This window comes from Salvelinus fontinalis, chromosome 20 (assembly GCF_029448725.1).
Source record: "Salvelinus fontinalis isolate EN_2023a chromosome 20, ASM2944872v1, whole genome shotgun sequence".
Taxonomy (NCBI): domain Eukaryota; kingdom Metazoa; phylum Chordata; class Actinopteri; order Salmoniformes; family Salmonidae; genus Salvelinus; species Salvelinus fontinalis.
In genome coordinates this window covers 12,135,247-12,161,678 of record NC_074684.1, presented here as the reverse complement: position 1 = coordinate 12,161,678, position 26,432 = coordinate 12,135,247, and the positions used below count along the sequence as shown (strand labels likewise).

General features: G+C 43.8%; 1 protein-coding gene across 9 annotated transcripts in view; it reads left to right on the top strand.

The window, feature by feature from the left end:
- LOC129817310 (neurexin-3b-like) overlaps positions 1–26,062 on the top strand; it is a 184,093-nt gene extending 158,031 nt beyond the window's left edge. For 4 of the 9 annotated variants that reach the window (XM_055872411.1, XM_055872409.1, XM_055872410.1 and 1 more), the window contains 9 exons: positions 12,957–13,160; positions 15,128–15,154; positions 16,619–16,738; positions 17,731–17,843; positions 18,141–18,409; positions 18,815–19,005; positions 19,467–19,640; positions 20,366–20,392; positions 22,295–26,060. In XM_055872411.1, coding sequence (XP_055728386.1) covers positions 12,957–13,160; positions 15,128–15,154; positions 16,619–16,738; positions 17,731–17,843; positions 18,141–18,409; positions 18,815–19,005; positions 19,467–19,640; positions 20,366–20,392; positions 22,295–22,428 — 1,259 coding nt within the window. In that variant the 3' untranslated portion in view covers positions 22,429–26,060. Of the gene's footprint in view, positions 1–12,956; positions 13,161–15,127; positions 15,155–16,618; positions 16,739–17,730; positions 17,844–18,140; positions 18,410–18,814; positions 19,006–19,466; positions 19,641–20,365; positions 20,393–22,294 lie in introns of all 9 variants that reach the window. The other 5 variants (XM_055872406.1, XM_055872404.1, XM_055872413.1 and 2 more) reach the window with 3 other exon arrangements.
- Positions 26,063–26,432: the final 370 nt, after the last annotated feature.

Genomic DNA, 26,432 nt, shown 5'->3' with positions numbered 1-26,432 from the left:
TATTCTCTCTGTGTTATTTTCTCTGTGTTATTCTCTCTATCCTCTCTATGTGTTATTCTCTCTGTGTTATTCTCTCTATATGTTATTCTCTCTATCCTCTCTATGTGTTATTCTCTCTATGTTATTCTCTCTATGTGTTATTCTCTCTGTGTTATTCTCTCTATCCTCTCTATATGTTATTCTCTCTATATGTTATTCTCTCTATATGTTATTCTCTTTATGTGTTATTCTCTCTCTGTGTTATTCTCTCTATGTGTTATTCTCTCTATATGTTATTCTCTCTATCCTCTCTATGTGTTATTCTCTCTATATGTTATTCTCTCTATGTGTTATTCTCTCTATGTGTTATTCTCTCTATGTGTTATTCTCTCTATCCTCTCTATGTGTTATTCTCTCTATGTGTTATTCTCTCTATATGTTATTCTCTCTATCCTCTATGTGTTATTCTCTCTATGTTATTCTCTCTATCCTCTCTATGTGTTATTCTCTCTATCCTCTCTATATGTTATTCTCTCTATATGTTATTCTCTCTATCCTCTCTATGTGTTATTCTCTATGTGTTATTCTCTCTATCCTCTCTATGTGTTATTCTCTCTATGTGTTATTCTCTCTATATGTTATTCTCTCTATCCTCTATGTGTTATTCTCTCTATGTTATTCTCTCTATCCTCTCTATGTGTTATTCTCTCTATCCTCTCTATATGTTATTCTCTCTATCCTCTCTATGTGTTATTCTCTATATCCTCTCTATGTGTTATTCTCTCTATGTGTTATCCTCTCTATGTGTTATTCTCTCTATATGTTATTCTCTCTATTTGTTATTCTCTCTATGTGTTATTCTCTCTATATGTTATTCTCTCTATGTGTTATTCTCTCTATGTGTTATCCTCTCTATTTGTTATTCTCTCTATCCTCTCTATGTGTTATTCTCTCTATGTGTTATTCTCTCTATGTGTTATTCTCTCTATGTGTTATTCTCTCTATCCTCTATGTGTTCTTCTCTCTATCCTCTCTATGTGTTATTCTCTCTATGTGTTATTCTCTCTATCCTCTCTATGTGTTATTCTCTCTATCCTCTATGTGTTCTTCTCTCTATCCTCTCTATGTGTTATTCTCTCTATGTGTTATTCTCTCTATCCTCTCTATGTGTTATTCTCTATCCTCTCTATGTGTTATTCTCTCTATGTGTTATTCTCTCTATCCTCTCTATGTGTTATTCTCTCTATATGTTATTCTCTCTATGTGTTATTCTCTGTATGTGTTATCCTCTCTATGTGTTATTCTCTCTATGTGTTATTCTCTCTATGTGTTATTCTCTCTATCCTCTATGTGTTCTTCTCTCTATCCTCTCTATGTGTTATTCTCTCTATGTGTTATTCTCTCTATCCTCTCTATGTGTTATTCTCTATCCTCTCTATGTGTTATTCTCTCTATGTGTTATTCTCTCTATCCTCTCTATGTGTTATTCTCTCTATATGTTATTCTCTCTATGTGTTATTCTCTGTATGTGTTATCCTCTCTATGTGTTATTCTCTCTATGTGTTATTCTCTCTATGTGTTATTCTCTCTATCCTCTATGTGTTCTTCTCTCTATCCTCTCTATGTGTTATTCTCTCTATGTGTTATTCTCTCTATCCTCTCTATGTGTTATTCTCTCTATCCTCTATGTGTTCTTCTCTCTATCCTCTCTATGTGTTATTCTCTCTATGTGTTATTCTCTCTATCCTCTCTATGTGTTATTCTCTCTATCCTCTCTATATGTTATTCTCTCTATCCTCTCTATGTGTTATTCTCTATATCCTCTCTATGTGTTATTCTCTCTATGTGTTATCCTCTCTATGTGTTATTCTCTCTATATGTTATTCTCTCTATTTGTTATTCTCTCTATGTGTTATTCTCTCTATATGTTATTCTCTCTATGTGTTATTCTCTCTATGTGTTATCCTCTCTATTTGTTATTCTCTCTATCCTCTCTATGTGTTATTCTCTCTATGTGTTATTCTCTCTATGTGTTATTCTCTCTATGTGTTATTCTCTCTATCCTCTATGTGTTCTTCTCTCTATCCTCTCTATGTGTTATTCTCTCTATGTGTTATTCTCTCTATCCTCTCTATGTGTTATTCTCTCTATGTGTTATTCTCTCTATATGTTAATCTCTCTATCCTCTCTATGTGTTATTCTCTCTATGTGTTATTCTCTCTATGTGTTATTCCCTCTATGTGTTATTCTCTCTATCCTCTATGTGTTATTCTCTCTATATGTTATTCTCTCTATGTGTTATTCTCTCTATGTGTTATTCTCTCTATGTGTTATTCTCTCTATCCTCTCTATGTGTTATTCTCTCTATGTGTTATTCTCTCTATCCTCTATGTGTTATTCTCTCTATCCTCTCTATGTGTTATTCTCTCTATATGTTATTCTCTCTATCCTCTCTATGTGTTATTCTCTCTATATGTTATTCTCTCTATCCTCTCTATGTGTTATTCTCTCTATCCTCTCTATGTGTTATCCTCTCTATGTGTTATTCTCTCTATGTGTTATTCTCTCTATATGTTATTCTCTCTATCCTCTCTATGTGTTATTCTCTCTATGTGTTATTCTCTCTATCCTCTCTGTGTTATTCTCTATATGTTATTCTCTCTATCCTCTCTATGTGTTATTCTCTCTATGTGTTATTCTCTCTATGTGTTATTCTCTCTATGTGTTATTCTCTCTATGTGTTATTCTCTCTATGTGTTATTCTCTCTATGTGTTATTCTCTATCCTCCTATGTTATTCTCTCTATCCTCTCTATGTGCTGACGGCTTTTGTCAAATGTCGGTGAGGGTCTCATTTAGCGGTGTATAACATGGCTGTGCTGCTCTACCGTAGTGGATTCATGTAGCTTCTCAGAAGGCAATGACGTAAACACAGTGAGATGGAGTTTTGCAGCTGAAGAACAGGCTGTAAGAACACCGTGTGTCCTCCCACCTCCCCATTCTCCGCCCCCCAATTTTGTATCAGGCTAAGTGGTGGATGGATGGTGACGGTGGTGTGGAGCTCCGTGGTTGTTTGGTGAAGATGGTGGAAGGAGGGCTTGGAGCCATTCAACATCAACCAGTCAACTGGAGCCTGATGCAGCTTTAGACATTTCGTAGTGAAACGTCCTGCAGGGGAGGGAGGGAGGGAGGGGGGAGGGGGGAGAGAGAGGGAGAGAGGGATTTGTTTGACACTGTTTACTTGTAATAGTAGCAGAGAGCAGCGAGGTCTTCCGCTCTATAATGCTGTTTCCAGGCGTGGGGTGGTTTTTCCTCTGCTCTGCTTGGGAACATTATGCTATTGCTCTCTAATCCCTAACTCTAATTAAATGTGTGCTTAGGAGCCCTGTACTGGTGCTGGGGTGTATATAAACACTGCAGTGTGTGTGTGTTCTGTATGGGAGGGGATAGGGATGGGGCCGTCACATCCCAGTGCATATAAATTGGCTGGAGATGATAGTCAGGGTATGGCTAAGTCAGTGGGGTTTAGGGTCTAGGTGACTGCACCTCTAACCTCCCTCTCTGCCTCCCTTTCTCTCTTGCTCTAAGGAAGAACCAGACCAAATCGAGCTTTCAGAGAGCGCCCATCTGACAAATTGACAAGACCTCCAATCTCCTTGGCAGGGTTTAAGGTTCCTAGGCTGGTTTAGGGGGGGGAGGGGGTTCTGACGAAGCACAGACAGTGCCAACGCAGACAGAAAGTGTAAGAGCTTCCATATCTTGCTGTTAAATAGGACCCGTGATTCCTCTCTCCCTCTCTCTCTCCCTTCCTCCCTCCTTTCCCTTTCTCCTTCACATTCTCGTCATTTCTCTTCATTATCTGTCGCGTTGTGTTGTAATTTCTGGCCTGTAGTGCCCCCCTGTGGCAGAGTGTGGAACAGACAGAACAGTGTGTGTGACTGAAGACGTAACATCACGTAAAAGGCATAAAAGAAACACCTAAGCGGCGTATCTTTCTTTCTAGTCCTGACAAGATTTTTTTTTACTGTCGGGGGAGGTCCCCTCGGCAACCAATCCGGTAAATGTGGAGGAGGAGTTAAGATGGAGTGTCACCTTGTTTAACGTCCAAAAGAGGAAGTCAGGCTCTCTTTCCATTTCCCCTGAAAACCAGATGCATCCAGTTGTCACCTTCCCTGCTGAAGGTGCTGAAGACCTGACCAGACCGACCACATGCTGGACATCTTGCAACCAACCATAAGTCATCTGACTAAAATCATGAATCATCACTTCACTAGCATTCAGGTCAAATACACCTGTTAGACTAATCTGTCTCATTGCCCAGTTAGGACATGAGAGATATTTCTAAAAACTACTTCAAATAAGCCTAAATACACTTTTAAAGAGGAAGTTATGCCAATGTCACAGTATTAGTCATACTACAACTCTTTGACTTTGCAGTTTTAATAATGCATAGTCAAATTAACCGCGCGAGGACTGTTGAAAGTCACCGTAATGGACACACTGTGTTTGAGTGGCCATAACATTCCTAACATAGGAAGAAATCTGGATTTAATTCATCCCCTTACAAAGCCCATTGAACATATCTAACTCAGAAAACCTCTTCTAGGACCCCACAGTAACATGTAAATGATATGAAAGATCAGTTTTTTTTTTTAAATCTCTGATCATACTTACTATGGGCATGATTTAAATCAGACTTTTGTGGGCTCCCGAGTGGCGCAGCGGTCTTAGGCGTTACTACAGACCCGGGTTCCTTCCCGGGCTGTGCCACAACCGGCGTAGTCCGGGTTAGGAGAGGGTTTGGCCCGGGGGGGGCTTTACATGGCTCATCGTGCTCTAGCGACTTCTTGTGGTGGGCCGGGTGCCTGCAGGCTGACCCCGGTCGACAGTTGAAAGGTGTTTCCTATGACAAATTGGTGTGGCTGGCTTCCGAGGTAGGCTGGCGGGTGGCGGATGTTAAGAGTGCGGTTAGGCGAGTCATGTTTTGGAGGACGCATGACTCCACCTTCACCTCCCGAGCCCGTTGGGGAGTTGCAGCGATGAGACCAGATGGAAATTATGGAGAAAAACATAGTAAAATACAAAACAATATGACATTAGAGAATCCCTATAAAAATGAGCATGTGACTCAGCATCCCTATAACAATGAGCATGTGACTCAGCATCCCTATAACAATGAGCATGCGACTCAGCATCCCTATAACAATGAGCATGCGACTCAGCATCCCTATAACACTGGGCACGTGACTCAGCATCCTTATAACAATGAGCATGTGACTCAGCATCCCTATAACAATGAGCACGCGACTCAGCATCCCTATAACAATGGGCATGTGACTCAGCATCCTTATAAACAATGACCATGTGACTCAGCATCCCTATAACAATGAGCATGTGACTCAGCATCCCTATAACAATGAGGAGGTGACTCAGCATCCCTATAACAATGAGGTTGTGACTCAGCATCCCTATAACAATGAGCATGTGACTCAGCATCCCTATAACAATGAGCATGTGACACAGCATCCCTATAACAATGAGCAAGTGACTCTGCATCCCTATAATAATGAACATGTGACTCTGCATCCCTATAACAATGAGGAGGGGACTCTGCATTCCTATAACAATGAGCATGTGACTCAGCATCCCTATAACAATGAGCATGTGACACAGCATCCCTATAACAATGAGCAAGTGACTCTGCATCCCTATAATAATGAGCATGTGACTCTGCATCCCTATAACAATGAGCAAGTGACTCTGCATCCCTATAATAATGAGCATGTGACTCTGCATCCCTATAACAATGAGGATGTGACTCTGCATCCCTATAACAATGGTGATGTGACTCAGTATCCCTATAACAATGAACTTGTGACTCAGCATCCCTATAACAATGAACATGTGACTCAGCATCCCTATAACAATGAACATGTGACTCAGCATCCCTATAACAATGAGGATGTGACTCTGCATCCCTAAAACAATGAGAAGGGGACTCAGCATCCCTATAACAATGAGCATGTGACTCGGCATCCCTATAACAATGAGCAAGTGACTCAGCATCCCTATAACAATGAGGAGGGGACTCAGCACCCCCATAACAATGAGCAAGTGACTCAGCATCCCTATAATAATGAGCATGTGACTCTGCATCCCTATAACAATGAGGAGGGGACTCAGCACCCCTATAACTATGAGCATGTGACACAGCATCCCTATAACAATGAGCAAGTGACTCAGCATCCCTATAACAATGAGGAGGGGACTCAGCACCCCCATAACAATGAGCAAGTGACTCAGCATCCCTATAATAATGAGCATGTGACTCTGCATCCCTATAACAATGAGGAGGGGACTCAGCACCCCTATAACAATGAGGATGTGACTCTGCATCCCTATAACAATGAGCAAGTGACTCAGCATCCCTATAACAATGATGATGTGACTCAGCATCCCTATAACAATGAACATGTGACTCAACATCCCTATAACAATGAGCATGTGACTCAGCATCCCTATAACATTGAGCATGTGGTTCAATGTCCCTATAACAATGAACAGGTGACTCTGCATCCCTAAAACAATGAGCAAGTGACTCAGCATCCCTATAACAATGAACATGTGACTCAGCATCCCTATAACAATGAACATGTGACTCAGCATCCCTATAACAATGAACATGTGACTCAGCATCCCTTAACAATGAGGATGTGACTCAGCATCCCTATAACAATGAGGAGGGGACTCAGCATCCCTATAACATTGAGGATGTGACTCTGCATCCCTATAACAATGAGGAGGGGACTTAGCATCCCTATAACAATGATGATGTGACTCTGCATCCCTATAACAATGAGGACGGGACTCAGCATCCCTATAACAATGAGCATGTGTCATAGCATCCCTATAACAATGAGGATGTGACTCTGCATCCTTATAACAATGAGGAGGGGACTCAGCATCCCTATAACAATGAATATGTGTCATAGCATCCCTATAACAATGAGGATGTGACTCTGCATCCCTATAAAAATGGGGAGGGGACTCAGCATCCCTATAACAATGAGCATGTGTCATAGCATCCCTATAACAATGAGGATGTGACTCTGCATCCTTATAACAATGAGGAGGGGACTCAGCATGCCTATAACAATGAACATGTGTCATAGCATCCCTATAACAATGAGGATGTGACTCTGCATCCCTATAAAAATGAGGAGGGGACTCAGCATCCCTATAACAATGAGCATGTGTCACAGCATCCCTATAACAATGAGGATGTGACTCTGCATCCCTATAAAAATGAGGAGGGGACTCAGCATCCCTATAACAATGGGCATGTGTCATAGCATCCCTATAACAATGAGGATGTGACTCAGCATCCCTATAACAATGAGCATGTGTCATAGCATCCCTATAACAATGAGGATGTGACTCAGCATCCCTATAACAATGAGGGGACTCAGCATCCCTATAACAATGAGCATGTGTCATAGCATCCATATAAAAATGAGCGTTGGGCCTCTGCATCCCTATAAAAATGAGCATGTGTCATAGCATCCCTATAACAATGAGCATGTGACTCAGCACCCCTATAACAATGAACAAGTGACTCAGCATCCCTATAACAATGAGGATGTGACTCTGCATCACAATATGACAATGAGCATGTGTCATAGCATCCCTATAACAATGAGCATGTGACTCAGCACCCCTATAACAATGAGCAAGTGACTCAGCATCCCTATAACAATGAGGATGTGACTCTGCATCCCTATAAAAATGAGGAGGGGACTCAGCATCCCTATAACAATGGGCATGTGTCATAGCATCCCTATAACAATGAGCATGTGACTCTGCATCCCTATAACAATGAGGATGTGACTCTGCATCCCTATAACAATGAGCAAGTGACTCAGCATCCCTATAACAATGAGGGTGTGACTCAGCATCCCTATAACAATGAGGATGTGACTCTGCATCCCTATAACAATGAGGAGGGGACTCAGCATCCCTATAACAATGAGGGTGTGACTCAGCATCCCTATAACAATGAGGGTGTGACTCAGCATCCCTATAACACTGAGCAAGTGACTCAGCATCCCTATAACAATGAGGGTGTGACTCAGCATCCCTATAACAATGAGGATGTGACTCAGCATCCCTATAACAATGAGCAAGTGACTCAGCATCCCTATAACAATGAGGGTGTAACTCAGCATCCCTATAACAATGAGGATGTGACTCTGCATCCCTATAACAATGAGCATGTGACTCAGTATGTACACGTTTCAATGTCAACATACATTCACACACGTACGTCGATCTTGAAAGACTTTGGAAAGCAGCAGCTAGCGTGCCGAGCGTTAAGAGGGGATGATGGCTCCCCAGTACCGCTGATGCTGTTGAAACTTTGCCATAACGTTGCTCTCACACACTCCACACTGAGTGACATGGGGGGATTATGGGGGATAATGTCCACTCGCCGCAAACAGCCTCTCTCGAGTGGAGCCATTTCCCATTGCCTGACTCTGAGAGGGGCTCTACACACACACACACTCACACACACTCAGCTCTACTGCAGTCAACACAAACATGGACATAAACACACTGCCTGAAAGAGCACAGACACTCAGCTTGAGCTGCCCGAAAACACAAACACAGGCACACACACACACACACACATACACACATACACACATTTGTGCAGAAACCCCTCAATTGTCAACAATGAAAAAGGAATATCAACACCAGATTTAGGCCTAGCTGCGTACATGACTTTGACATGATCTTCCTGCATGACTGTGTATTTGTAGCATTAAACACTGTCAGCATCTAAACACACAATGTAGATTTCACATAAGGGACTCACAGGATCCACATCCAACAGACGTCCCATCACGTTGACAGCCAAGCCTCCAGTTGGGAGTTTGATTACTGAAACAATGTGGCAGACGTGTCGTTGCCTGTCACTACTACACAAACACACCAACACAGAGGAAGAGACCGCGGAACAGGCATCCACAATGTTGACTTCCATGTTAAACGCTGCTGCAGAAATTAGACTGCAGAAAACCCTGCTTAGCAACACATGCACCACCCCCTTCTATCTTCATCTCAGGGATCTGCGCTGTGGAGCTTTCATGTTGTTAATAGCCTTTCCTCCTCTTCCTCCCTCCTCCTTCCTCCCTCCCTATATCCCTCCATCTCCTGCCTCTATTTCTCAGCTAATTATGTAAAGTGACTCTGCCCCCCCCCCCGCCTTAATTACCGTCTGAAATGAGCTGTTCAGAGTTGCTGATACCTCTCTTTAGAGCAACACACAGCTGGGTAGGCATAGCAGCACTTTACTGTATGTGGGGAAGTGTGTGTGGGTGTGTGTCACAGATCAAACACAAGCTCGCACACACACGCACCCATGCAGGGACACATAATATACACTGGCGCACACGCGCACACACACCCATACCGTTTCATATAGGGGCCGATCACCTCGTCTGTTACCGGGGTGTAAACCAGGGATCATCAACTATATTCAGACGATTTTTCCTTGAGCGGATTGGTCAGGGGGCCAGAACATAATTCGAAATAATTTGTAGATGTCAAATTGACCGCAAGAAAGGGAAAGGGAAAGAGGGATAGCTAGTCAATTGTACAACTGAAAGTATTCAACTGAAATGTGTCTTCCACATTTAACCCAACCCCTCTGAATACGAGAGGTGCGGGGGGCTGCCATAATCGACATCCACGTCTTCGGCACACGGGGAACAGTGAGTTAACTGACTTGCCTAGTTAAATAAAGGTTAAATAAAAAAATAAAAATAACAATTCCTTCAAGAAAAGCCCTTTGCACTCAACAAGCGATCATTTTTCCGTGTCCTTACATGTCTATTAGAGATGTTCTCTAATGCGCTCAGCCAGTCAGACACGCTCTCACACACAGCACATCTCTCACCTTGTTTTCCTGCCTCTTGGATCTTGGACCTGGGCCTGGCTGGCTGAAGTCAATACCTTGGCTTGTCAGAGGGGATATCACAGGGAAATACGATGTGTTTCTGTCCTGGTGGAAAATAGAGGGAAGAAAGAGAGGGCCTTCTCTCTCACTTTTCATGGCCAAGGTCTGATTGTCGTCTACATGTAGTTAAGAGCACGGAACAATCAGTTACAGAACGTCGGACGTGTCCGGACGTCTAATATTTAGCAACGGAGCTGGCTAGCAAGCTAGCTTTTTTTTGACGAGTTGCCATCAAACAACCTTGCCTTCAAAGCATCATGTTTCATAACATATTTGTCGCAGCGACTTTTGGTTTGACATAAATTGTAGCTGTAATGTCAAGCTCTGTCAAGCGCTGGCAGTCGAATATTATTGCATGAGTAAAGCTGAAATCAAATCAGTGTCAGTATTAAATCACAACAACAAGTAGAACAAGAACAAAGAAATGCATTCAGTAGGTGAAGTTTACACTTTTATTTCCTTGCAAACTTGCCCCTAGAGAGCCTCAGCTTAGACCGTTGCAAAACTATCATCTCCAGCCAGAGATAGTTTTATATTTTAATCCAAATAAAATAAAGCCTGAGGGCTATTTGACCTTTTAAAGTTGAGGTGTCAAACAAGGTATTTCATGGCTGAGTGCCCTTTTTAATTCATCAGAACAGAACACCTCCCAGTCTGCCAGTCACCCCATGACGACAAGTGTGAACAGCAGAAATAGGGTTGTGTTGCGACTAAATGTGTCCCCTTCCTCCTATCTGATGTGCTGATCTCTCTGTTTAACTGGGATAGGAGGCTCTGCAGATGTGTCAGTCAGAGAGTGAGAGTTCAGTGTGTGTAATCGTAATGTAATATATGCTATTTAGCAGATGCTTTTATCCAAAGTGTCTTACAGTCATGCGTGCGACACATACATTTTAGATCTGGGTGGTTGTGGGAATCAAGCCCACTATCCAAGTGGCATGCTCTACCAACTGAGTGTGTGTGTGTGTGTGTGTTTGCGTGTGCGTGTGTGTGTGTGCGCGTGTGTGTGTGTGTGTTTGCGTGTGCGTGTGTGTGTGCGCGCGTGTGTGTGTGTGTGTTTGCGTGTGTGTGTGTGTTCGCGCCTGTGTGTGTGTGTGTGTGTGTGTGTTTGCGTGTGTGTGTGCGTGTGTGCGTGCGTGCGTGCGTGTGTGTGTGTGTGCGTGTGTGTGTGTGTGTGTGTGTTTGCGTGTGCGTGTGTGTGTGCGCGCGTGTGTGTGTGTGTGTTTGCGTGTGTGTGTGTGTTCGCGCCTGTGTGTGTGTGTGTGTGTGTTTGCGTGTGTGTGTGTGTGCGTGCGTGTGTGTGTGTGTGCGTGTGTGTGTGTCTGAAAACAGGTGTGCATGATAGTCATGAAGGAACCACTGTTAGGAACAAAGGGAAATTGTAGAGGAAGGAAGAGGTTGATGTGTAAATGTTCTGCTTGTTGAGCATTGTGTGTCGAGCCTGGGCGCGCAGACACAGTAGTACAACGTTTGGAGTGTGTATGTGGGATGCTGTGTCGATAGGACATGAGGGACGTGTAGGCCTATGTTTCATCCTTAAGTACATGTACAGTGCATTCAGACCCATTCCCTTTTTCCACATTTAGTTACCTTACAGCCGTAAAATAAAACATCATGACAAAGCGAAACAGGTTTTTAGAAATTTTTGCAAATGTATTACAATTAAAAAACAGAAATACCCTAAGATCCTTTGAGACTTGAAATTGAGCTCAGGTGCATCCTGTTTCCATGGATCATCCTTGAGATGTTTCCACAACATGATTGGAGTCCACCTGTGGCAAATTCCATTGGTTGGACATGATTTGGAAAGTCACACACCTCCCCTAAAAAAAAATAAAAAAAAATAAAAAAAAATAATAAAAAAAATAAAATTAAAAAAAAGTCACACACCTGTCTGTATAAGGTCCAAAAGTTGACAGTGCATGTCAAAGCAAAAACTAAGCCATGAGATTCGAAGGAATTCTCTGTAGAGCTCCGAAACAGGATTGTGTCGAGGCACAGATCTGAGAAAGGGTACCAAAATATTTCTGCAGCTTTCAAGGTTCCTAAGAACACAGTGGCCTCCATCATTCTTAAATGGAAGAAGTTTGGAACCACCAAGACTCTTCCTAGAGCTGGCCGCCCAGCCAAACTGAGCAATCGGGGGAGAAGGGCCTTGGTCAGGGAGGTGACCAAGAACCCGATGGTCACTCTGATAGAGCTCCAGAGTTCCTCTGTGGAGATGGGAGAACCTTCCAGAAGGACAACCATCTCTGCAGCACTCCACCAATCAGGCCTTTATGGTAGAGTGGCCAGACGGAAGCCACTCCTCAGTAAAAGGCACATGACAGCCCTCTTGGAGTTTGCCAAAAGGCACTTAGAGGACTGTCAGACCATGAGAAATAAGATGATCTTGTCTGATGAAATTTCTTGCATGGAATAGCCTTAAATTCTCAGAACAAGAATAAACTGACGAGTTTCAGAAGAACGTTTTTTGTTTCTGGCCATTTTGAGCCTGTCATCGAACCCACAAATGCTGATGCTCCAGATACTCAACTAGTCTAAAGAAGGCCAGTTTTATTGCTTCTTTAATCAGAACAACAATTTTCAGCTGTGCCAACATAATTGCAAAAGGGTTTTCTAATGACCAATTAGCCTTTTAAAATTATAAACTTGGATTAGCTAACACAACGTGCCATTGGAACACAGGAGTGATGGTTGCTGATAATGGGCGTCTGATGTTCCATAAAATATCTGCCGTTTCCAGCTACAATAGTCATTTACAACATCAACAATGTCTACACTGTATTTCTGATCAATTTGATGTTATATAAATGGACAAATAATGCGCTTTTATTTAAAAAGGAAGGACATTTCTAAGTGGCCCCAAAGTTTTGAACAGTAGTGTATATCCATTGAGGTTTGTCTTATTAGTCTCAAACCCACTTCCTCTCTTTCTCCTCTCTCCTTCCACTCTACAGAGGCGTCCATCCTGAGCTACGATGGCAGCATGTATATGAAAGTGGTGATGCCAAGCGTGATGCACACTGAGGCAGAGGACGTTTCCCTCCGCTTCAAGTCCCAGCGTGCTTTCGGGCTCCTAATGGCCGCTACCTCTCGGGACTCCGCTGACACACTCCGTCTCGAGCTGGACAGCGGCCGCGTCAAACTAACGGTCAACCTAGGTATCGTATAAAACCGTTAACCGCTAACCCTCTTCTTTTGAGGAGGCATGTTTAAGTTAGCTCATAGTAGTTTTCGTGAGTTGTATTTTACATGAGTTCTTTTTTTGTTTTGGTCGAAAACATCAAAAAATCTAACACAAACTAAAACTCATTTTTAATCATTTTTGTACAGTAGTTGCATGGATTGTATTTTGATTTGCTTGGCATCATATACAGTATTTTCTTGCTTTGTTGCTGTGGTCTCTGTAGGGTATTTCTATCTCATGAATCTAACACTTAACCACGATATCCATGCTTTCAGGCTACATCTTTTGAACAGATCATACCGCAGTCATTCTTCATTACGATATTGACTTGACTGTAGAAAAATGCACTAATTGTAACACATCACTCTCAGGCTAGACACTTTCAATGTTTTACTCAACATTTTTCACAAACATTGTTCCACATTGGCCTAGCATATAGCTATACCATATACGCATTTATAAGACTTTTAATAGGTCCTATTATTTTATTTTGAATTTGTATCTCTCATGTAAAGTACTGATAACATCTGGGTTTATTGTCTGGGCTTGTTCTTGTCGTAACAGTGTTTTGTTTATTATTTCCTGTTTTATTTTTTTTATTTTGGTTTGGTCCATATTAGCAGGTCCATGGCTCCTCCCATTAGTACCCCTACAGTAGTGTAGGTGGTATCTCCCATGTCGCCTTGTTCAAAGATGGTACTCACCCCTTCAACGGCCCCTAGCCTGCGGCCCGTCTGGCACACAGCCCGAGCCCACAGCACACAGCTAGCCTGCAGATGGTGGCCTATAGGCATATAGGATTCAAAAGTCCAAAAAGCACTTGCACATCTGGTTGCAGCTGTGTGGGAATAATGCAATTACTTCAAAGAAAAGAGAAACTTGCGCACTGCTCTTGCTAGTATAACTTATTTTTATTCAAGCTAACATGTCGGCCAAATATGGGATAGGATAGAAGCACTCAATCTGTAGTACTGGTGAAAGCATGCGTTATCATACAATACACACACAAACAGCACCTGTCAACACATAATTACCATCACACTACTACAGTCAGTTTTATATACATTATGTTTTCAATCACTTTATCAACTATACTGCTCAGTAGATAATGTGATCCGGCTGGTTTCGCTCCAACAAACATAAACAAATTCACTACTACTACTGACACAACTAGTCCTGTGTTAGAGCCAGGTTAGTGGTTCGCTTCTAGGCCACTGTACAGTGCTGGTGCTGACTGGATCGATGCTGTTTGCTTCCACTTTTCTGTTGCGGTTGACGGTACATGACGAGCTGGGTCACATGGATCCCAACCCAGATCACCTGACCAATCCAATCAGACCAATCACAGGACTAGTCTACTTCCTGTATCTTCTTTTGAACGAGATACCCATCATATAACACTGTTTTGTAGCCTGTAGTTTAATGTAAAGTATACTGCAAATTGATTTATAAATCAACTGATGGCTACAGGTGTTGAGTACAAAATGAAGTTTCCAAAATACTGGGTTGGTAAATCGATGTGGCCAATGAACTGCAAGCGGACATTTTGAAATTGAACAAACATGTAAATACATTTAAAATATTTTTTCAAAATAGTTCAGAACATGTATTTTATAGCACGCATCAGACCTACAAAATACTGCCAAACACAAAGAAAAGTATTTTAATTTGCTAAATGACTTAAATGTAAATGTAAATGTAATTTGAGAGAAGGAATTCTGACCTAAACTCAAAGAAAGCGTAATGGTCAAAATTGGAATAAGACATAATATCCAAAATGGCAGTTTGATGTTGACATCATCAAAAGTTACCATAACGACCTAAAATGGCCGCCGACGTCATGTGACCGTCCCCGGAAGGTGGAGTTTCTGTTCTTGGATGTCTGCAGCTTTTACCTTGAAGGATGCGATTTCATCTGTCACTTATTCTCCCCCCATCTAGACTGTGTCAGGATAAACTGTACCACCAGTAAGTCACCACTCCACTTGTTGGAGAATTCTTCTTTAAATGAACGTTATATAATGATGTTTGACATGATTTGTGTGTTATAGATAGGGTAATGTACAGAAGTGCGATAATAGAATTACATGGATAAGAAATCAGCTATAGCCAAGATCAAAGAAGAAATTATAATTGTTTCTATTCGTTACATTTAACTCAATTATCCAACTTTTCTTGATCTATTTTGTTAGGTTTATCGTTTTTTGCTGTCAAAATGTTACTGAAATTCCCTCCCATATGTAATGGTCCGAGTATGGGAATGGTATTCTCTATATGTCTTGACAAGATAAATGGTTGAATGACTTGTACAGAGGTACAGTACAACTGCTCTTACTCATGAAGAGGTTTTGAGTCTGACAGCGAGAGGAGCATGTGTTGGTCATGACAGAGAGTCGACGGCCTGGTTTATGAACGTTGCCTGGAGAACGAATGTTGGTTTCAACTGATACGTGTGCATGGTGTGTTTGGAACTGTGTATGTGTGTTTGAGTGTGTGCGCCTGTGTGCATTTCTCTCTCGCTCTGGGTGTGTGTGTGTGTGCGCGTGTGTGACAGCCTGTCCCCAAGCTGCAGCTTTATTTCACGGTAGATCCCAGTTTAGTTTGAGTGACAGATCAGACACAGTCGTTCACTCCAATTACTCTGATCAATGTCACTGATTGCACAGCACACCTAATGCGGCAGTAGGTAATGTGTGTAATGAAACACACACACGAGCGCGCACGCGCACACACACACTCCGTGAACACACTGGAGTGGCACACCACAGGCTTGACACGCCCTCTTGTGGATAGCAGAGGAATTTGTATTTGAAGAGATTCTCTCTTTGCCCTTTGTGGACCTGTGAACCTGTGGACCTGCATCTTCCATGAGTTGTCGGCTTTGTGTAGAGATGTGCTTTAAAAATAGTTCCAAGCCCTTTTATGAGTAACAGCAGTTATTATCTTACCATATGAGCAGTCATACGTCCACTGACAGAGGACATAGATTATTACATACTGTACACATATACTGTATGCATTATCGTTTGTCATTTATTGTAATCTATTCAGATCTTTTCTCCTCTGTTTTTACTTTAAGCCAAACCAAATCTTTGATTTTAAAGTTAGCAAAGTAAACACAAAATGCCCAGAGTGCAACAAACCTGCTTTCCTGCATTCAAGATCCGAGCTAGAATCAGTGTCCCAAAAAATGCTTTCTCCTTCTCTGACCAACAAATTGGTTGGTGGTAGACTAACCTAACGTAGCAGGTGTAGAAAAGGGGAACGGAAGTTAGGTTGAAAATACTGTATCCCTGAATTCCAGAAACATCTGTTTTCTGCCGTCCCCGCTAAGGTTGCTGGTAAAATAACCCAGCTCACCCAGACAAAACAAAGGTTTGGTTTGCGTTGCTGACTAACCCTAACCCTGAACTAACAAACGGTCCTTCTCAGGCAAGGGACCAGAGACTCTATATGCTGGACAAAAGCTCAATGATAATGACTGGCACTCTGTCAGAGTGGTCCGACGCGGTAAAAACTTCAAACTGACAGTCGACGAAGACATGGCTGAAGGTACTGTTACTGGTTCTGATGTGATGCATTTTTTTTTACTAATAAAAGAGGTGAAATCCTTTGATATTCCAATCCTGCCCCTCTCCTCCCTCTTTACCCCTTTCTCCCCTGCCTTTGTTATTCTCTACATCTTTCTATTTCCTCCTTTGCCTCACTACAACCTCTCTCTCTCTCGTTCTCCTTCTCTCTCTCTCTCTCTCTCGTTCTCCTTCTCTCTCTCTCTCGTTCGCCTTCTCTCTCTCTCTCTCGTTCTCCTTCTCTCTCTCTCTCGTTCTCCTTCTCTCTCTCTCCTTCTCTCTCTCTCGTTCTCCCTTTCTCTCTCTCATTCTCTCTCTCTTTCTTGTTCTCTCTCTTTCTCCTTCTCTCTCTTTCTCCTTCTCTCTCTCTCTCATTCTCTCTCTCGTTCTCGTTCTCTCTCGTTCTCGTTCTCTCTCTCTCGTTCTCTTTCTTTCTCTCTCTCTCTCGTTCTCCTTCTCTCTCTCTCTCGTTCTCCTCTCTCTCGTTCTCTCTCGCTCTTTCTCTCGTTCTCTCTCTCGCTCTCTCTCTCTCTCTCTCTCTCGTTCGCTCTGTCTCTCGTTCGCTCTTCTCCTTCTCTCTCTCGTTCTCCTTCTCTATCCTTCTCTCTCCTTCTCTCTCTCGTTCTCACTCTCTGTCGTTATCCTTCTCTCTCTCTCTCATTATCCTCTCTCTCTCTCGTTATCCTTCTCTCTCTCGTTATCCCTCGTTATCCTTCTCTCTCTCGTTATCCTTCTCGCTCTCGTTATCCTTCTCTCTCTCGTTCTCTCTCTCGCTCGTTATCCTTCTCTCTCTCTCTCGCTCTCTCTCTCTCTCTCGTTATCCTTCTCTCTCTCTCTCATTCTCTCTCTCTCTCGTTATCCTTCTCTCTCTCTCTCTCTCTCTCTCTCTCTCTCTCTCTCTCTCTCGTTATCCTTCTCTCTCGTTATCCTTCTCTCTCGTTATCCTTCGCTCTCTTTCGCTCTCTCTCTCTCCAGGCCAGATGGCAGGTGACCACACTCGTCTGGAGTTCCACAATGTGGAGACAGGGATTCTGACAGAGAGACGTTTCGTCTCCTCCTCCCCCTCCTCCTTCATTGGACACCTGCAGGTAACCCCTCCAGGCCTGGCAGGAACACATGTTAGACCATAAATCATCATTTGGCGCCTGGCCAGGCACTGACCTACACAGACCGGAGGGGGTCGGGGTCAGAGCTAGTGCTACTGTTATAGCCTCTAGACCTCTTCTAGATTCTTGCCTTTAAGATTTTAACAACTTCTCTCTTCCTTGCTTTAGCATTACTTAGGTTGATACAAATAGCTATCCATATTATTGTCATCGCTGAGTTATCGCGATACCAAATGTTATCGTTATCGTTATCGTTCCCGAACTCACCTCCACCCACAGGGCCTGAAGTTCAACGGCATGTTCTACATTGACATGTGTAAGAACGGAGACATCGACTTCTGCGAGCTCAACGCCCGCTTCGGCATGCGCTCCATCATCGCCGACCCGGTGACCTTCAAATCCAAGGGCAGCTACCTGGGGCTGGCCACTTTGCAGGCCTACACCACCATGCACCTGTTCTTCCAGTTTAAAACCACCTCCCCGGACGGCTTCATACTGTTCAACAGCGGAGACGGAAACGACTTTATCGCTGTTGAGCTGGTCAAAGGGTGAGGCACTAGTCATGTACGAGTACCATTATTCTCTTACCTAGCCTTGTTTGCTCAGTGTTCAGAGGAGAGCGAGTGCTCTCTTGTTGTCCCTACCACTGCTTGTGCACACACTCCCCTTCTCAGTAACGTCTCCTACACTCACACACTTCAAGTCCCATTGTTTTGGTTGTGCACGCTAATGGAAACACACAGGCTGAAGGGGCTTCTCTGAGGCGGGTCCCAAAGTACAGAAACAAAGAATTACTGACGTGTGCATCCCTATCACTTGTCCCCTCGCATGGACACACACACAGGCTAAAGTGGTTCCTCTTGGGGCGTATAGTGGAGAAGGGCCCTTAATGAAGGGACGTACTAGGAGTGCTGAAGTATGCATTTGTGTGCCCTTGTCTCGTCCCTCCGTAGGTTTGTCCACTATGTGTTCGACCTGGGGAACGGTCCCAGTCTGTTGAAGGGGAACAGTGACAGTGCCCTGAATGACAACCAGTGGCACAACGTAGTTATCACCAGGGACGCCACCAACACACACACCCTCAAGGTGGACGCCAAGTCCGTCACACAGAACGTCAACGGAGCCAAGAACCTCGACCTCAAAGGTAACAAGAAGTACACTGATAAACATATCCTCATATCCTCACTTTCTCCCACCGTTCCAAGGAAGGTAGTAAACACACATCAAGTCTACAGGCACTGGAGATATACTTTTCAGTAAAAAACCAAGCAGTCAGCCTCTATATACCCTTCCATCATAGAGACATTAACACTGTCAATCCAACGTTTACGCTACTGCAGCATAGCACTTAGAATGCATGTCGGACACATGATGTTAGTGATGCTAGTGTGGATGTTGGAATGTAGCCGTCGGTGGTGTTTGCTCAGGTTGTTTGCTGATTTGACTGAACAAACTCGTAATAGTTGTGTAATGACTGGATTATCCTCTATTTACAGAAACGGTGTTGACACACCCTCTGACCTTTACATCCTTTATCCTTCATTTGTTCGTCAACTCACCCCTCCCTTCATCTGTCTCTCTCTCTCTCTCTCTCCCTCCCTGAAGGGGATCTGTTTGTGGCAGGGCTGGGGCCTAACATGTACCAGAACCTTCCTAAACTGGTGGTCTCTAGGGAAGGTTTCCAGGGTTGTCTGGCGTCTGTAGATCTGAATGGCCGCCTGCCTGACCTCATCAACGACGCCTTGTTCCGCTCTGGACAGATCGAACGCGGATGTGAAGGTACGACCCCATGACCTAAGACCCCTACGCCAAATGAACCCACATATTATGTATGCGTCCAGTTCCAAATCGACCCCTTGCACCCTAGATGACTAGATCTTGACCCTCTACTAATTGCTATACTATCGTCCTTGCCCACTCACACCTTTTGACCATCAAGCTCAGTTCATTTATGGCCACTTAGGGTCCCAGCCTTAATGGTGTACTGCAGTGGTTCCCAACCAGGGGTACTTGGCCTATCCACAGGGGGTACTTGAGAAGACTCATGAGCCCATAGGCCTACTGGTAAAATGCACATGAGGGGGTACTTCAGGGGAACTCCGGGCAGTGGTTCAGTAACCGAAAAAGGTTGGGAACCACTGGTGGACTGTGGTAAAATAATAGACAGGGGCACTGCATGTACCACTAGGTGGTGCCAAAGGATCAGTATTCAAACTGAGCTTGTTTTATCACAGGACATTCCTAAACACACACAATGACTTACACACCAATATCTATAAACCTGATCTCTTTTTCTACCTACTCCTTTTTCTGTAATCAAACAGATGAACACTAATTAACCACTTAACATAACAAAGTGAAGTACTTACCTTTATAACCACTGTACTTACCTCTACCTCTACTATACCAGATCCTCAAACTAACCCTATGGTCCCTCACTAACCTGACTCTGTTGTTTTTCCGCTTCTTTCTGTTCTGTTTGTTGTTTTTCTGCGCTAACAAAGTTGGTTTCACCAAAGCCGACCTGCAAGGTAGAAGGTTCAACTCTCAACGCTTCTCTGAGGCGTGGCTGAAAGAATGCTGTGTGCAATGCATTGTGGGTGTAGCATGTCCCACTGCTGGCGAGGAGGGCTCACTCTCTGGGAGTGGCAGGAGAAATGTTGGAGAGTGAGAGAGAAGGATAAAAGAAGAGAGAGACAGAGAGGGATGGAAAGAGAACGATAAGAGGCAGAAAAAGTGAGAGAATCCAGAAGGGAGAGACAGACAGGGAGATACTGAAAGAGAGGAGGTGAAAAACAATCATTCCAACCCACACAGAGAAGCACATCCATTATTAACCATACGGTCCATTTCCAGCCCAGGGCTGTAGTACTGTAATTATGTTGTGCTACTTGTAGTTGCTGTCTGCCTACGGCTTCGGCACCGACCAGCCCACTCTTTATGGTAATCATGCTCTGCTCGGTACGTCCCTCCATCCGTCTGACACAGACCCAGAGTAGCAGAGTCTATTACAGTTTGAACAGAAACAAACTCGTGTTCATGCTCCCATGGTCAGAGAGGAGAGTAGGGATGATTACTGCAACATAAGTGGTAGGATCAGAGTTGTAATTAAATAGGTAGAAGATATTACATGTAGGGTGTGTGTGTGTATATATATATGTTAGAATATATCCTACTATACTGAGACGCTGATGGGAGTTTATTACTGTGTCAGGTGGGACAGAGGAAGCAGCCAATATCATCACATACCTGCTGCTGAGCTTTAACCAAGGCTAGTTTCAGGGGGTTCCCAGAGATACGCATACCCGTCTCTATATATCAAAGTAAATGACTCAGGTATGAAAAGTTGAGATATACAGAAAAGTATAGCAAATACTGCAACTGCGCATCAACCGTGCTGCTGAGGCCATCTCTCAGCCCCTCTCGCTCTCTCTCTCAACCCTGTCCTACTCCCTCCTTTCTCTGGTGAAATGAGAAAGTGCTGTTACAGAGAGTGAGTCTTCCGGTACAGACAGGGTCGTGTGACTGAATACCGTCACCTGCATTAGACAGTAAAGGCATTTTCAGCCAGCAACTATACTTCTTCTTTTGTGTTCTTCTGTTTCACCTCCAATGTCTTTTCATTTCTCACATATTCTCTTTCACAAGACACTTGCACTTCAATTACTGTTTATTTGCAGTTTCTTTTTTTTAATCATTTCACATTTTGGAATTCATTTTTTCTTTTGGAGGTTTTTTGATAAGATTTTGTATGTTATTTGTTTGAATCCAGACGGATTTACTATATACACATAATGCATTGTTCTTGTTTGCATTCCCACTTAGACAAGTATTCAAAAGTGTGAGATGCTGTATGTGTGGTGGTGGTTGGTGGAGAATGGTATACACACATCCTGTTTGACTTTGAATACCCCTTAGACTGTCTCAACGGAGTGCATACTCAGGGATATGCACTACTGTACTTGCACACTCTGAAGTGTTCACTTGTTATTGTTCTTGTTTTCATTTCTATGTGTCTTAAGTCTATGGTGTTGTAAATCTAGTGTTTCCCTTTATTGTAATGTTTCACTTCCTGGAAAAAGACGTGTAGTTTCTGATCGTTTTTTGAGGAGGGTGGGAACATTTGTTTCTGTGACTCCTGTACAGTATCTGTTATCGTAAGCCACATGTGGACAAGGTCATCTATTTCTCATTTCTGTTCTTGCCTGTTCATAATGGTTCTTATGCAGTGTTAAAACACACAGAGAGAGTGTTGTGTTTTCTTTCTCCAAACGTTGAGACGTCCTATTGGAACGATACGGCCCGCATGACCCCCCCCCCCCCCCACTTCCTGTTCCACACAAAGTGCACTACTGCATGGTACCTCCAAAGATGGAGCTCAGTGGCAACCCCTGTGGTTACTCCACCCCTTTACACCCTGTCTGTTCCTCCAGGACCCAGCACTACCTGTCAGGAAGACTCCTGTGCCAACATGGGCGTGTGTATTCAACAGTGGGAGAACTTCACCTGCGACTGCACCATGACGTCTTACACAGGGACACAGTGCAACGACCGTGAGTACCGTTGACTTTGTACTGTACATATGCAGACAGACACACAGATAAACACAGTGCACATACACAGGCAGACGGACACCTTCAACTTTACCACGACCTGTTACACTGAGGGACGCTGTGCCACAGCCGTCAGCACCAGGGTCAAGGGTTTTCTGCATCATGCTGGTTGTTACCTTAGTCTTGCGCTGTATATTCTACTTTCTCTGTGACAGCACCAGTGAACGGAATGGTGTGTCTGTGATATTCAAAATATGCCCGGAAGACCTTCAGTACAAAAGCGGTTGAATTGGTTTGAAATGGCTCTCTGTGTCACACCTTCTTGTTGTTTGGTCACACAGCTTTAGTAACTTGGTTTTATGAGTCAGTGAGTGACTGATGTTATGTAAAACTGCTGGTTCTGCCCAAGCAGCCATTTTGATAAACACCCCTAAAGAGGTTTCTCAGATGTGTGTATGGCTCTTATCCCCGTGACGATGGGGACTCTCGTCTTCAGTTTGCGGTGGCAGGCGCGCACAGTGGCGTGCACAGTCTTTCACGGGACAGTGTAACGTAAGGGTGGCTCTGCTCTGCTTTGCCCGTAGCACAACTAACGAGCTGAATCATGTCGAAAAGGAGCTGTGATCACACTGGCCTTTCATACCGGCTAATGCTGCTGGTGGGTCCACGGCTCTCGTTCTCTACCTGGCTCTCTTTCTTTCCCTCGCTGTCTCTCACTCTCTTTAGGTCCTCACCTCTCTGCCTTTACCTTGCTCTCTTGTTCTTTTGCTATCTCTTATCTCTCTCTCACTCTCTCTCTCTCTCTCTCTCGTTCTCTCGCCTGTGTTTCTTGTCCTGTCTTTGACACAGAGTCGTGGTTTGAGGCGATGAGTGCTACTCTGACCCAGTCATTAGCCCATGGCCATGCCTCAGCAGACGTTCCAGTGGTTTCATATCTAATCCTGTTGACACTTCAACGTCAAGGAGCCAAGGGCACGACATCACCATTATTTCCATCCTAAATAGTTCCCTATGCAGTGTACTGCTTCTGGCTAAATCCCTCTGGCGTTGTCTTTGTGGAATTGTTTTGTATTTTGCTTTAATTGGACCCCAGGTAGCGTAGTTGTAGCCAGCTAATAGGGATTCTAATACCAGTAAACAAAACAACAACAACTTAATTGTTACTTGTTACCTATTAAAACAGGGGCCCTTTGGGTGCTGTTAAATGTAGTGGTTTAATGTTCTGGCCAGGTACCAGATTAGTGTTCCATCTGTGTTTTATAATCCAACCTTTTAGTTATTCTTCTCTACTGTACAGCTTACAATTCATCCCCCCTCCTCTCCCCTTTAGCTATTCCCCAGGTCGTTGCAGTAAATGAGAACGTGTTCTCAGTCAACTTACCTGGTAAAATAAAAATAATGAAGTAGAGGTTCCTCTTCCCCGGGGTTAATAAACTGTTCATAGAGCCACCACTAGATGGCAGTAATGTACCGAGCATCTCCGTACGCAACTAGCCTACACCAGGCTGGCTAGCTGAGAGAAGAAATTAGATGCAATCCCCTGAGCATGAAATCAGCTTTCCTCATCTCTCTCTCTCTCTCTCTCGCTATCCCTCTCCCTTGCTATCCCTCTCCAAACACACACACAAACACACACCCCTCATGATGTACCTGCTGCAGAAAGTGGATTGCTATGACGCTTTCTCCAACTAACACAATGCAACAGTGATATCTCAAATCATGTTGTTTGATAGTGAAACTGAAGGGGGCCCAGTGTGGTTCCATAGCTGTGCTGTAAGGCTGTGCTGCAAGGCTGTGCTGCGCTGTGTGTCAGGCATGAATCGAGCGCAGCCTCACGTGAGTGTGGTTCTAATTAGCACAGTGCAGAGTAGTGGAGAGTGGAGCTTCTTTCTCTCTCTGGCTCTGTTTGTCTCTGTCATTTTCTCTCTCTGTCTGTGTCTGTATGTCTCGCTCTGGTGTATTTCTGTGTGCCTGTCCGTCTCTGTCTATATTTGTCTGTCGCTGTCTCTGTCTGTCTCTACACACATCCTGTTTGACTTTGAATAATAAGTGCATTCTCAGGGATGTCCGTCTCTGTCTATATTTGTCTGTTGCTGTCTCTCAATTCAATTTAAATTTTCAATTTAAATTTAAGGGGCTTTATTGGCATGGAAACATATGTTTACATTGCCGAAGCAAGTGAAATAGATAATAAACAAAAGTGAAATAAACAATAAAAAATGAACAGTAAACATTACACTCACAAAAGTTCCAAAATAAAAGACATTTAAAATGTCATATTATGTCTATATACAGTGTTGTAATGATGTGCAAATAGTTAAAGTACAAATAGGGAAATAAATTAAATAAATATGGGTTGTATTTACAATGGTGTTTCTTCTTCACTGGTTGCCCTTTTCTTGCGGCAACAGGTCACAAATCTTGCTGCTCTGATGGCACACAGTGGTATTTAACCAAATAGATATGGGAGTTAATCAAAATAAGATTTGTTTTTGAATACTTTGTGGGTCTGTGTAATCTGAGGGAAGTATGTGTCTCTATGGTCAAACATTGGGCAGGAGGTCAGGAAGTACAACTCAGTTTCCACCTCATTTTGTGGACAGCGTGCACATAGGCTATCTTATCTTGAGAGACAGATCTGCTTTCAGCGGCCTTTCTCAATAGCAAGGCTATGCTCACTGAGTCTGTACATAGTCAAAGCTTTCCTTAAGTTTGGGTCACTCACAGTGGTCAGGCATTCTGCCACTGTGTACTCTCTGTTTAGGGCCAAATAGCATTCTAGTTTGCTCAATTGTTTTGTAAATTCTTTCCAACGTGTCAAGTAATTATATTTTTGTTTTCTCATATTTTGGTTGGGTGTAATTGTGTTGCTGTCCTGGGGCTCTGTTTGTGTTTGTGAACAGAGCCCCAGGACCAGCTTGCTTAGGGGGCTCTTCTCCAGGTTAATTTCTCTGTATGTGATGGCTTTGTTATGGAAGGTTTGGGAATCGCTTTCTTTTAGGTGGTTGTAGAATGTAACAGCTCTTTTCTGGATTTTGATAATTAGCGGGTATCGGCATAATTCTGCTCTGCATGCATTATTTGATGTTTTACGTTGTTCACGGAGGACATTTTTGTAGGATTTTTGCAGAATTCTCCCTCTCTCTCTTTCTATTTCTCTTCTTCTCCCTCTCTCTCTCAAGGCTTTGGGGGTGACATAGAGACCTGGCAAGCATGGCACTGTGGGTGACGATGGCATCAAATACCAACCTTCTAACTCTCAAGTTATGCCAGGTTCTGAGTCAGAAGGCTTAGAAAAAAGTCATCATGAGTCAAAGTTAGTGTTGCCTTTGTTCATTTCATCTGAATGCAGTCAGTAGAGCGTTTTTCTCTACTCGTGGTAAGATTAAAGTGAAAATTCAGCCAGGCAGTAACCTGCATTTCTGCTGTGGTACGGTTGGCGGTTTGTCTTGTTTTACTGCAGACTCTAAGCCTTTACAGCAAATCCCTATATTGTATCCAACAGGGTACTGCAGACAGTGAGGCAGGCAGACAGTGAGGCAGGCAGGCAGACAGTGAGGCAGGCAGGCAGACAGTGAGGCAGGCAGACAGTGAGGCAGGCAGACAGTGAGGCAGGCAGGCAGACAGTGAGGCAGGCAGGCAGACAGTGAGGCAGGCAGGCAGACAGTGAGGCAGGCAGGCAGACAGTGAGGCAGGCAGGCAGACAGTGAGGCAGGCAGGCAGACAGGCAGGCAGACAGTGAGGCAGGCAGGCAGACAGTGAGGCAGGCAGACAGTGAGGCAGGCAGACAGTGAGGCAGGCAGGCAGACAGTGAGGCAGGCAGGCAGACAGTGAGGCAGGCAGGCAGACAGTGAGGCAGGCAGGCAGACAGTGAGGCAGGTAGACAGACAGTGAGGCAGGCAGGCAGACAGTGAGGCAGGCAGGCAGACAGTGAGGCAGGCAGGCAGGCAGGCAGTGAGGCAGGCAGTGAGGCAGGCATGGAGGCAGGCATGGAGGCAGGCATGGAGGCAGGAAGGCA